The following is a 12,554-nucleotide window of genomic DNA, read 5'->3' as shown; positions in this document are numbered from 1 at the left end:
GGTCAAATGGGCTTTCTTGTTCAAGGAGCTATGAAGATGACGATCTCCAAAGAATCAGAATCCCCAAAAAATCACTTAAAAAACCTTACTAAACATGACTGGATCCCTGATTATTCCAAAGTCATTCTGAAGGGAGATATCACTTCGGTGTCAGCATTTTCAATACGAATCACTATTTCAGCTTAGATTGTAAGGCCTGTTCACAAAAGACCCTCTTCAACAAAGATTTCATTTCCTTCTTTGGTTTTCCAGGTTACATGTTAAAAGCAAGAACATCCTGGTCAAATACATTTTATTTAACTGGTACATTCCAAGCATAAGAACGTGTGTGTGTGTGTGTGTGTGTACAGCTTTGGACTTTTGGACATCTTTTTTCTAAAGTGTTTAACTTTTGTATTGGAGTATAGTTGATTTGCAACGATGTGTTCATTTCAGGTGTACCACAAAATGAGTCCGTTTTTTATATATCTTCTTTTTCAGATTCTTTTCCACTATAGGTTATTACAAGACATTAAACATAGTTCCCTGCACTATACAGTACGCCCTTGGTGTTATCTATTTCATATATAGTAGTGTGTATCTGTCAACCCCAAACTTCTAATTTATCTCCTCCCTACTTTCCCCTATGGTAACCGTAAGTTTGTTTTCTATGTCTGGGAATGTTTTTGTTTTGTAAATAAGTTCATTTGTATTAAATAAATTCATTTGTATATTTTAGACTCCACATATAAGCGATATCATATTTGTCTTTCTATGTCTGACTTACTTCACTTAGTATGATAATCTCTAGTTGAATCCATGTTGCTGCAAAAGGCATTATTTCATTTTTTATGGCTCGATAGTACTCCACTGAATGTATATACCACATCTTCTTTATTCATTCCTGTGCTGATGGACACTTAGGTTGCTTCCATGTCTTACATGTAAACAGTTAAGAGTTTTCTCTAATATGCTCAGGAGTGGGACTGTTGAATCCCATGATAACTCTATTTTTAGTTTTTAAGGAACCTCCATACTGTTCTCCATAGTGCTGTACCAACTGACCTTCCCACCAATGGTCTAGGAAGGTTCCTTTTTCTCCGCATTTATTATTTGTAGACTCTCTCTCTCCAGCATTTATTATTTGTGGACTTTTCGATGATGGCCATGCTGACCTGTATGAGGTGACAACTTGTGGTTTTAACCAACAGCAAGAACGCTGAATGAGGCAGCATGGACCACATTTCCCAGGCAGATGGTTATGTCTACACACACTGTAGGAGCCCCCTTTTCCCTCCCTGTGTTAACAGCATCCTACATCCCTGAGATTATCATTCCCCTACACCCTTAAGAGCAAGGGCTGGCAAACATTTCCTATAAAGAGACAGAAAGTCAATATTTTCAGCTTGGAAGGTCAGATGGTCTCTGTGGCAACTACTGGAGTCTGTGGTTGTCACACAAAAAGAACCATAAAGAGTGCGCGCACCCGCAGGCGTGGCTGTGTGCCAAGGCAGTGGGACTTCTGGGAACAGGCGATGCGCCGGATTTGCCCAAGGGCCACAGTCCGCGACCCCTGTTCTGGACAGAAGGCCACCCCCTCGCCTCCGTTCCTCCAGGTCAGAGCCAATCACCTGCATCAGTGTCCACGGGACCTCACTCCCTACACATCTCTCAGCCTCCCTTCCCTGCCACTGTGTAACGTGATGTGACTCGGTCTCACTCTGGATGTGACGGCTCATTCAGACTCTGTGAAGCTGTTCTCGCCTTTGTGGCTGCTGCATCTCTGACCTGACCTCTCGGTGGAGGGTGCTCCATCCTCGCCACTCTCTCCCCCTTTCACTTACAGCCACTCTGCTGGTTGCCCTCCTTCACCTAAGCATCCATCCCTGGTCCCCAGTCCCTCCCACGGAACCCACTAAATCTTGGCAACACTCCTGATCTCTCCCTCTCCAGACCCAGGCTACCTGGACCACTTCTAAAGCTTCAGCACCCACTCACGCCAAGAACACCTCATTCTCCACCACAATCCTGACCATGCCCTTGAACGGCACAGGGCTGCAGGCTGGACAATCAGCTCAAACTCACAGCAGCTGAAACACAACTCAGTGGCCTCCCCCTACAATGTGCTGCTCTGATTATCTCCCATCTCATCATCCAAGGCCTCCCCCGCTTCTGACCACCCCCAGGCCATCCTGACCCCAGTACTGCCCTCCATCCTGCCAATGGCTCCTGTGAAGGATCATGACCCCAAGCCTCTCTTCGTTAGCACTCATGTCAGATCTGCTTCCTCTTTCTCCTGAACTCATTTCCAAGCTTCCTGTTTACCCCCTGGTGGAACATCTCTCTGGTGGCCATCAAAAGGAAATGTCAACTCTTCTACTCAGTCATTCCCAATGTGGCCCCATTGCCCCTGCACCCAAACTCATCTCCGGTCCTCTCCTTCCTTGAATCTGCCACCAGACCTCAGAGCTCCTTAAACTGCCTAAATGGGCAGTCTTTCATGTTCCTGTGACCTACAAAAGGGCAGCTCCTGATTAGGACCCTTTCCCCTTCCTCTTCGTAGCACACTCTTACTCATCCATCAACACTCCACTGAAATGCCACCCTCACTAAAAAGTCCCTCCTTCATGGGCCCTCCTAAATGATCCCACAGCACTTGATACACAACTTTATTGGAGTCCATTAAAATGCATCTTGATGCCAGCGAGACACCAGGTGCTGTAATATGTGCTTTCATACACACATAGCCTCATTTATCTATAGGTATACTTACCTTCATCATCGCAAATGAGAGGGTCCAGAAACAGCACCCCAAAAGTGACCCAGCCTGAAGGTGGCACGGTCAGGATGTACCTGATCTATCTGCTTCCAGAGCCCCTCCTCACCCTCCACACCACACCTTGGTATGACACAGCCTCCCACCCAAAGCACCTGGTACTATAAGTATCTGTTCACATCACTTCCTTCTCTTCTCTAGAACCTGCCTTAAAACATGATGCATGAATCCAAGTACTAGGTCGGTAACCATCTGGTGAAAGCATGACTAAGCCCTCTGAAGGGACTCCCCTCAATGTAGCTTTATGAACAGCACAGACCTTCCTGTGTCTGTCGGTGTCCCGTGATTTTTCCCTCAGCCAGTCGATGGTGTGGAAGTCCTCATATGTCCCCACATCAGGGAATGGCTCGTCGAGGAAATCCATCAGGTTTCCAGAACCACTGATCACTCCTGTATTGACCATGCTACTTACATCTGGAAGAGAAAATCTGTGGTTAGAAATGAAAGCAGGGCATCTGCATAGTCCTGGAAGGACAGTCTATGTGCTCTATTTTCTGGTACCAGAAAGACTGATTTCAGCATAAGTGGTTCTGCTGTGATGAAAACAGTCTGTCTTAGTCAGCATCGACTGCTGTAACAAAAATACCACAGACTGGTTGGCTTATCAACAACATACATTATTTCTCATAGTTTCAGAGGGTGGAAAGTCCAAGATCAAAGCACTAACAGATTTAGTGCCTGCTGAGAGTCCACTTCCTAGTTCATGTGGCCGTCTCCTCACTGTGTCTTCATGTGATGGAGGTCTCTGGGTCTCTTTCATAAGGGCACTAATCCCATCCAGGAGGGCCCCATCTTCATGACCTCATCACCTTCCAAAGGTCCCTCCTCCTAATATTATCGTACTCGGGATTAGGTTTCAACATATCTTCCCTGGTGGCTCAGACGGTAAAGCGTCTGCCTACAATACAGGAGACCTGGGTTCAATCCCTGGGTCAGGAAGATCTCCTGGAGAAGGAAATGGTAACCCGCTCCAGTACTCTTGCCTGGAAAATCCCATGGACGGAGGATCTTGGTAGGCTACAGTCCATGGGGTCACAAAGAGTCAGACATGACTGAGTGACTTCACTTTCACTTTCACTTTGGGAAACCCAAACATTAATTACTTATTATTTGAGGCAGTTATGTTCCATAAAGTCACCATGGCCACTGAATTAGTGAGTACTGAAGCACTGTCCCTAAGAGAATTATAAGGTTAGGTTACTTGAAGCCTTTAGTCACATCATCAATATATAACTTTATTTTGTGTCTCCTTTTAAAGACACCTTATCAGATACATATGGACTTCCAAGATGGCTCAGCAGTAAAGAATCTACCCACCAATACAGAAGGTGTGGGTTCAATCTCTAAGTTGAGGAGATACCCTAAAGAAAGAAATGGCAAATCACTGCAGTCTTCTTGCCTGGGAAATCCCATGGACAGAGGAGCCTGGTTAGCTACAGTCCATGAGGTTGCAAAAAGAGTCACATGTAACTTAGCAACTAAACAACAACAGCAAAAATATCAAATATATATTGTTGACTCATTCACATTGAACTCACAACAGCACTGTCACTCATGCTGCAGGAAACTTGTCTAACACACAAGCTTATTTTCTCCATAAGGCATAGCGCAGCCTTCTCAGGCTCAGAAACACTACAGGCCCTCCCGCCCTGCATCTCAGGGCTGTTGGAAACAATGAAATTACCAGTAAAAAAAAAAAAAAGGAACAAAAATGGGAAAAATATGGCACTAAATAAATTGTGAAAAGGACACTTGCTTCTGGTCTGGGAACTAAAACAAGATGGCTAAGCACCACGTTCTCCAACCTCAGCAAGGATCACGCATTTCTGGCAGCTCACCACGTGCACTCTGCAAATGACTGGGCAAGCACCACAAGTATTGATTGCTCTTGGGCTCACAAATACATTTTAGTGAGAAGGCAAATTCACAAATATGGAGCCAGTTATACTGACAGTCGACTACACACATTTCTGGAAAACCTCATGTTCTGCAAAAGCAGGACATCAAAATGAGAGAGCTGGTGGAGTGGAAGGGAATAGGGTTGAGCCCTACCACTCAAAACAAAAGCACTGTAATCAAACCAGTAACCAGCTCCCCTAGGAGATAAAGTGGACCATGCAGGCAGGCAGCCTCTGGGGCTGTAGTGTGGATAGCCAAGACCTACAAAGGTCTGTCGAGTCAAAGCTATGGTTTTTCCAATAATCGTGTACAGATGTGAGTATATAGAATATATATAAAGAAGGCTGAATATAATATTCAGGCTGAATGCCGAAGAACTGATGCCTCTGAACTGTGCTGTTGGAGAAGACTCTTGAGAGTCCCTTGGACAGCAAGGAAATCAAACTAGTCAATCCTAAAAGAAATCAACCCTGAGTATTCTGTGGAAGGACTGATGCTAAAGCTGAATCTCCAATACTTTGGCCACCTCATGCAAAGAACTGACTCATTGGAAAAGACCCTGATGCTGGGAAAGTTTGAGGGCAGGAGGAGAAGGGGACAACAGAGAGTGAGATGGTTGGATAGGACCACCAACTCAATGGACATGACTTTAAGCAAACTTCGGGAGGTGGTAAAGGATAGGGAAGCCTGGCGTGCTGGAGTCCATGGGGCTGCGAAGAGTGGGACATGACTGAGTGACTGAAAAACACCACCACCAGTAGCAGCAATGGGAGAGTGAAAATGCTGGCAAGACTTAACTGGTGGGAGAGTCATTCTATGGTCTGAATGTTTGTGCCCCCATCCCAAATTCATACGTTGAAACCCTAATCCCCAGTGGATGGTATTAGAAGGTGGGATCTTTGGGAAGCGATTGGATGCTAAGGGAAAAGTCCTCATAAATGGGATTAGTGCTCATATAAAAGAGGCCCCAGGGAGCATGCTGGTCCCTTCCACCGCATAAGTACACAAGCAATCTGTGACTGGGAGAGTCAACCATGCTGGCAGCCTGATCTCAGACTTCCAGCCTCCAGCACTGCGAGGAATAAATATCTGTTGTTTATAAGCCACCCAGCCTGTGGTATTTTGTTATAGCCGCCCGAACAGACTAAGACAAGCCAAGAACCATGCCAGGCTGGAGGCACACTGCCCTGGGCAAGCTGCCCTGAGTGCAAGCACTCACTTCTAATTTTCCTTAAAATCCAGTCAAAAGGGCGCCTGCTGCCAGGGCAGTAGCAAAGTTGCATGTTTCTTCCTCTCCTGCCTAAGATAACAATTCCACTCCCATTACCCTGGCTCCCCTCATCTGGAAAACAATCGCAAATAAACCAAGACATCTCCCGCAGTTACACTGCCATTAGAACCTGATTTACAGATCGCATAGGAACTCATTTGACCCAGAGAAAACACTCTGCAGCAGGATCAACGCTCACTCCCAGTTAGCGAGAAAAATCATATACTCTTACAAAGACAAGAGGAATAAGCACTAAATTAAAATTACTTTGGCAAACAGCATGGCAATGTGAATTATAAGGCGTAGACCGCAAAACTGCCAGAATAAGATGGTTAAAGAAGGGAAGGGTGGTTATTAAAATATTTGAGCACAGGCTTCTCTCACTGCTTTATGTATTTTTATATCTGGAGGACTCACCCATGACCTGACAAAACTGCATTTTGATCAAATTGAGAAGTCGCTACGGGCAAAGTGGAGTAATCACCCTACACACAGTAAAGTGGCCATAGAAATGGATTTATTGACTGTGCAACTTAGCTGCTTTCAAAACTTTAAAAGTTTGAGGTTTGAGCCATGCCAAGCTGAAAACTATACCCACCGATGAGTGCCCAGCAAAGAAGTATACTGCAGAAGTCAGTAGCAACCAATAAATAAGAAAAGGGAAGGCATAAAGTTAGAAAGCAAAGATTTCATTCTCACTTTTACAAAAACAAGATGGTAATAGCCTTGTATTATATGCGGTAAAGAAAATCTCTAATGGGAAAAATGAAGGCGGCAGGCTGTTAACTCACCACAGGGAGCCCCTGTAAGAAAAACCTAACCAGCAGCAGAGCAAAGAACTGCAGACACTTGGATGTTCTATTATAAAGAAGTTCATATTACCTGAAACTTAACAATATCTCTAAGCAAGCAACAACTCCGGGCAATAACGGTTGAAACAAAAAGTCACTCTGGAGAACAACCGCAACTTTAAACTTTTTGATAGAGCATGACATGGTCATGACAATCAGACATAATTGGTAAAGGAAAATAAATATGATCTAATCGGTAGATCTAACTGGGGGCCTTTAAGAAGGAGGTGCTGACTTTTCGTAGTTCCCTGGCGAGGAACTGAACCCAGGCCCCAGCAGTGAAAGTACCAAGTCCTAACCACTGGTTGTTGTTGTGGTTCAGTCGCTAAGTCATATCCGATTCTTTTGCGACACCATGGACTGTAGCTCGCCAGGCTCCTCTGTCCATGGGATTCTCTAGGCAAGAATACTAGAGTGGATTGCCATTTCCTTCTCCATGGGATCTTCATGACCTAGAGATCGAACCCACATCTCCTGCATTGGAGACGGATTCTTTACGACTGAGCCACCTGAAAAGCCCCCCTAACCAATGGACTTATATGCAGAGTACATCATGAGAAACGCTGGGCTGAAGGAAGCACAAGCTGGAATCAAGATTGCCGGGAGAAACATCAATAACCTCAGATATGCAGATGACACCACCCTTATGGCAGAAAGTGAAGAGGAACTAAAGAGCCTCTTGATGAAAGTGAAAGAGGAGAGCGAAACAGTTGGCTTAAAACTCAACATTCAGAAAATGAAGATTATGACATCCAGTCCCATCACTTCATGGGAAATAGATGGGGAAACAGTGGAAACAGTGGCTGACTTTATTTTGGGGGGCTCAAAAATCACTGCAGATGGTGACTGCAGCCATGAAATTAAAAGAAGCTTACTCCTTGGAAGAAAAGTTATGACCAACCTAGACAGCATATTAAAAAGCAGAGACATTACTTTGCCAACAAAGTTCTGTCTAGTCAAGGCTATGGTTCTTCCCGTAGTCATGTATGGATGTGAGAGTTGGACTATAAAGAAGGCTGAGCGCCAAAGAATTGATGCTTTTGAACTGTTGTGTTGGAGAAGACTCTTGAGAGTCCCTTGGACTGCAAGGAGATCCAAGCAGTCCATTGTAAAGGAGATCAGTCCTGGGTGTTCATTGGAAGGACTGATGTTGAAGCTGAAACTCCAATACTTTGGCTACCTCATGTGAAGAGATGACTCATTTGAAAAGACACTGATGCTGGGAAAGATTGAGGGCAAGAGGAGAAGGGGACAACAGAGGACGAGATGGTTGGATGGCATCACCAACTCAATGGACGTGAGTTTGCGTAAACTCCGGGAATTGGTGATGGACAGGGCGGCCTGGTGTGCTGCAGTTCATGGGGTTGCAAGGAGTCAGACACAACTAAGCGACTGAACTGACTGACTGACTAAATAGGTATATAACTCCTTACTAAAACTAGCAAGGGGGCACTCTTTCTGTCCCCTCCTGATGTCTATGTCAGAAGCTTTCTCTATCTTTTGTATACTTTCAGTTCAGTTCAGTCGCTCAGTCGTGTCTGACTCTTTGTGACCCCATGGACTGCAGTACGCCAGGCTTCCCTGTCTATCACCAACTGCCGGAGCTTACTCAAACTCATGTCCATGGAGTCAGTGATACCATCCAACCATCTCATCTTCTGTCATCCCCTTCTCCTCCTGCCTTCAATCTTTCCCAGCATCAGGGTCTTTTCCAGTGAGTGTTCTCTTTACACTAGGTAGCCAAAGTATTGGAGCTTCAGCTTCAGCATTAGTCCTTCCAATGAATATTCAGGACTGATTTCATCTAGGATTGACTGGATTGATCTCCTTGCTGTCCAAGGAACTCCCAAGAGTCTTTTCCAGCACCACAGTTCAAAAATCTGTGGTTTTTTATACTTTAATAATGTATGGATGTGAGAGTTGGACGTGAAGAAGGCTGAGCACCGAAGAATTGATGCTTTTGAACTGTGGTGTTGGAGAAGACTCTTGAGAGTCCCTTGGACTGCAAGGAGATGCAACCAGTCCATTCTGAAGGAGATCAGCCCTGGGATTTCTTTGGAAGGAATGATGCTAAAGCTGAAACTCCAGTACTTTGGCCACCTCATGTGAAGAGTTGACTCATTGGAAAAGACTTTGATGCTGGGAGGGATCGGGGGCAGGAGGAGAAGGGGACGACAGAGGATGAGATGGCTGGATGGCATCACTGACTCGATGGACGTGAGTCTGGGTGAACTCCGGGAGTTGGTGATGGACAGGGAGGCCTGGCATGCTGTGATTCATGGGGTCAAAAGGAGTCAGACACAACCGAGCAACTGAACTGAACTGAACTGAACAACCTCATTACACAAAAAGCTCTGAGCAATCAAGCAGTTCACGGCTCCTAGCAGCAACCTTTCAATACCTTAGAGAGAGATTCACTGTAACATGCTGGTATATTTTCTTCACAGATATATTTTAAAAGAATTCCAAGTATCACATATCTGGCTGTTTAATTTCATGCTTTTCCCCTCTACATTTTGAATAATTACCACTGGAAAGGCACCATGGCATAGTGATTAAAAACACAGGCTTTGAAACAGCACTGCCTTGGTTCAAATCTCAGCTCTGCCACTGAGAAGCTCGGTGACCTTAGGCTAGTTGCTTAACCTTACTGTGCCTCGGTCTACCCATCTCTGAATTTGGGGGCGGGGGCAGGGGTAGGGGCGGTCTAACAGCATATACCTCCGAATTTTGTTAGCACAATTAAAGAGCAGACGTTTGTGAAGCACCTTACTCCTGATACAGGATTGCTGGGGCTTCACAACTGTTGGTCAAATGAAAAACCTGAAGTGTTTCATGAAAACACGTTTCCTTACCACCCCACATGTTCCCTTGGTCTCACAGTTTATCTAATCCATCCTTTGATGTCTGCAGCGGACAGAAGCAACCTGATGGATCCCATTTCTGCTCAAGGAGATTAAGCAAACTCAAACTGAACTTCTGAGGCACCCTTGGTGATTTCTGTTTACCAAGAACCTGTGAGGCCATTAAAACATGAACCCATGCCTGGCATTTTAAATATCTTTTCCTGAAAACTCTTCAAAGTCTTTACATTTATCAGAGACTATTTTCTTTCAAATGAAAGACATCTATTTTCGCTAACCGAGAAATCTGCATTAATCCCATCTGGCTGTGTGACCTCCACTGATCTCCACTGACCCTCACTGCCCTCTTCTCAAAAACCAGAGTCCTGGGCTGGACTGTTTCTCAGGTGCTTTCCACTCCAGAGCGCACGCACATGACACAGAGCTTGAAACTTTATCCCCTTTCACATGCATGGGGACAAGCAAACATTTTTTAATTCCTCAAAACTTTTTGTTTCTGTATAGATATTGGTTAAGCCTAGGGGACTTTCCAGAAATTTCAGAGCTATCTTCACCACCAACTGTTTATATCAGTTATTACAGAGCAGAAAAGCATCTTTTAAAAAAACATACTCTTCCCTGTTGGCAAAGTTAAAATGAGATCATCTGAGTGATAATCTCACATCCTCAAAAATTATAGTAATATATGTGAGCATTATTGCCCTTCACACTTACAAATGGGAATCCAGAAGTATAACACACAAGAGATTACTAAACACACAGAAAAAGCGAGCCCCGGGTAAGTAGGGGGATCTTGTAACTGGCAAGAAGCCGAGAGTCCGTGTTCCCTTCTTCGATGGAAATGCATGCGCACCAGTAGCTGCCACAATCTAATTTCTCTCCAATCAGACCAGATGAAAAGAGCAATCAGGAAAGTGGGGTGTGGAGCTGGGCATATGGGCATAATCACCGGGAAGTCCAGGAAGCAAGTTATTTACAGTCTTCCGATATGCCCTGGTTTTCGTAGAACTCCAGTTTTAGTAAACAGAAGCAGCAAATCTAATGTCCTAATTTTACCTACATTCTAGAAACTGCTCTGCGCTACTCAGCTAGCCTGGGGGCAGGTCTGGATTACCCTGTGGAAAAGTCAGACCTTCCCCTGGTCAACCTTTGCATCACCTGTGTTTGGAAGAGGGGCACAGAGGAGCAGGCAAGGTGGCTGCCGTCTTGGAACCTTTTCCTTTTGGCTTACAGAGATGCACAGGGGGTGATAGCGATTGTTCTTTTTCTACATATTTTTAGATATAATTCACATACCATAATATTCACCCTTTTACAGTGGGATTTAATACATTCACCAGGTTGTACAACCATCATTACTATCTAACTCCAGAACTTTTATTCTCTAAAAGTAACCTCATGCCCAGAGTAGTCACTCTCTTGGCATAGCCTCTGGTAAGCACTCATCTGGACACTTCATAGAAACAGAATCATGTCATATGTGTCTTTTGTGCTGGGCTTCTTTCTCTTATCATAATGTTTTCAGGGTTCATCCATGTTGAACCAACAACGCTTCACTCCTTTTTATGGCTGAGTAATATTCCATTCCCATTTATTTCATAATTTTCCACAGTTTATTGTGATCCACACAGTCAAAGGCTTTGGCATAGTCAATAAAGCAGAAATAGATGTCTGTCTGGAACTTTCTTGCTTTTTCCATGATCCAGTGGATGTTGGCAATTTGATCTCTGGTTCCTCTGCCTTTTCTAAAACCAGCTTGAACATCAGGAAGTTCATGCTTCACATATTGCTGAAGCCTGGCTTGGAGAATTTTGAGCATTACTTTACTAGCGTGTGAGATGAGTGCAATTGTGCGGTAGTTTCAGCATTCTTTGGCATTGTCTTTCTTTGGGATTGGAATGAAAACTGACCTTTTCCAGTCCTGTGGCAACTGCTGAATTTTCCAAATTTGCTGGCATATTGAGTGCAGCACTTTCACAGCATCAATAGCTCAACTGCAATTCCATTACCTCCACTAGCTTTGTTCGTAGTGGTGCTTTCTAAGGCCCACTTGACTTCACATTCCAGGATGCCTGGCTCTAGGTGAGTGATCACACCATCGTGATTATCTGGGTCGTGAAGATCTTTTTTGTACAGTTCTTCTGTGTATTCTTGCCACCTCTTCTTAATATCTTCCGCTTCTGTTAGGTCCATACCATTTCTGTCCTTTACTGAGCCCATCTTTGCATGATATGTTCCCTTGGTATAGGAATACCAGACCACCTGACCTGCCTCTTGAGAAACCTATATGCAGGTTAGGAAGCAACAGTTAGAACTGGACATGGAAAAACAGACTGGTTCCAAATAGGAAAAGGAGTACGTCAAGGCTGTATATTGTCACCCTGCTTATTTAACTTATATACAGAGTACATCATGAGAAATGCTGGGCTGGAAGAAGCACAAGCTGGAATCAAGATTGCCAAGAGAAATATCAATAACCTTAGATATGCAGATGACACCACCCTTATGGCAGAAAGTGAAGAGGAACTCAAAAGCCTCTTGATGAAAGTGAAAGTGGAGAGTGAAAAAGTTGGCTTAAAGCTCAACATTCAGAAAACGAAGATCATGGCATCTGGTCCCATCACTTCATGGGAAATAGGTGGGGAAACAGTGGAAACAGTGTCAGACTTTATTTTTGGGCTCCAAAATCACTGCAGATGGTGACTGCAGCCATGAAATTAAAAGAAGCTTACTCCTTAGAAGGAAAGTTATGTCCAACCTAGACAGCATATTCAAAAGCAGAGACATTACTTTGCCAACAAAGGTTCGTCTAGTCAAGGCTATGGTTTTTCCAGTGGTCATGTATGGATGTGAGA

General features: G+C 44.4%; 1 protein-coding gene across 5 annotated transcripts in view; it reads right to left on the bottom strand.

Annotated features, from left to right (window-relative positions):
- CLCN4 (chloride voltage-gated channel 4) overlaps positions 1-12,554 on the bottom strand; it is a 68,593-nt gene that overhangs the window by 34,540 nt on the left and 21,499 nt on the right. For all 5 annotated transcript variants that reach the window (XM_070365558.1, XM_005909559.3, XM_070365560.1 and 2 more), the window contains one exon: positions 3,075-3,229. In XM_070365558.1, coding sequence (XP_070221659.1) covers positions 3,075-3,218 — 144 coding nt within the window. In that variant the 5' untranslated portion in view covers positions 3,219-3,229. The remainder of the gene's footprint in view (positions 1-3,074; positions 3,230-12,554) is intronic.

The sequence above is a fragment of the Bos mutus genome, chromosome X, assembly GCF_027580195.1.
Source record: "Bos mutus isolate GX-2022 chromosome X, NWIPB_WYAK_1.1, whole genome shotgun sequence".
Taxonomy (NCBI): Eukaryota; Metazoa; Chordata; class Mammalia; order Artiodactyla; family Bovidae; genus Bos; species Bos mutus.
This window is presented reverse-complemented; position numbering and strand designations above follow the sequence as displayed.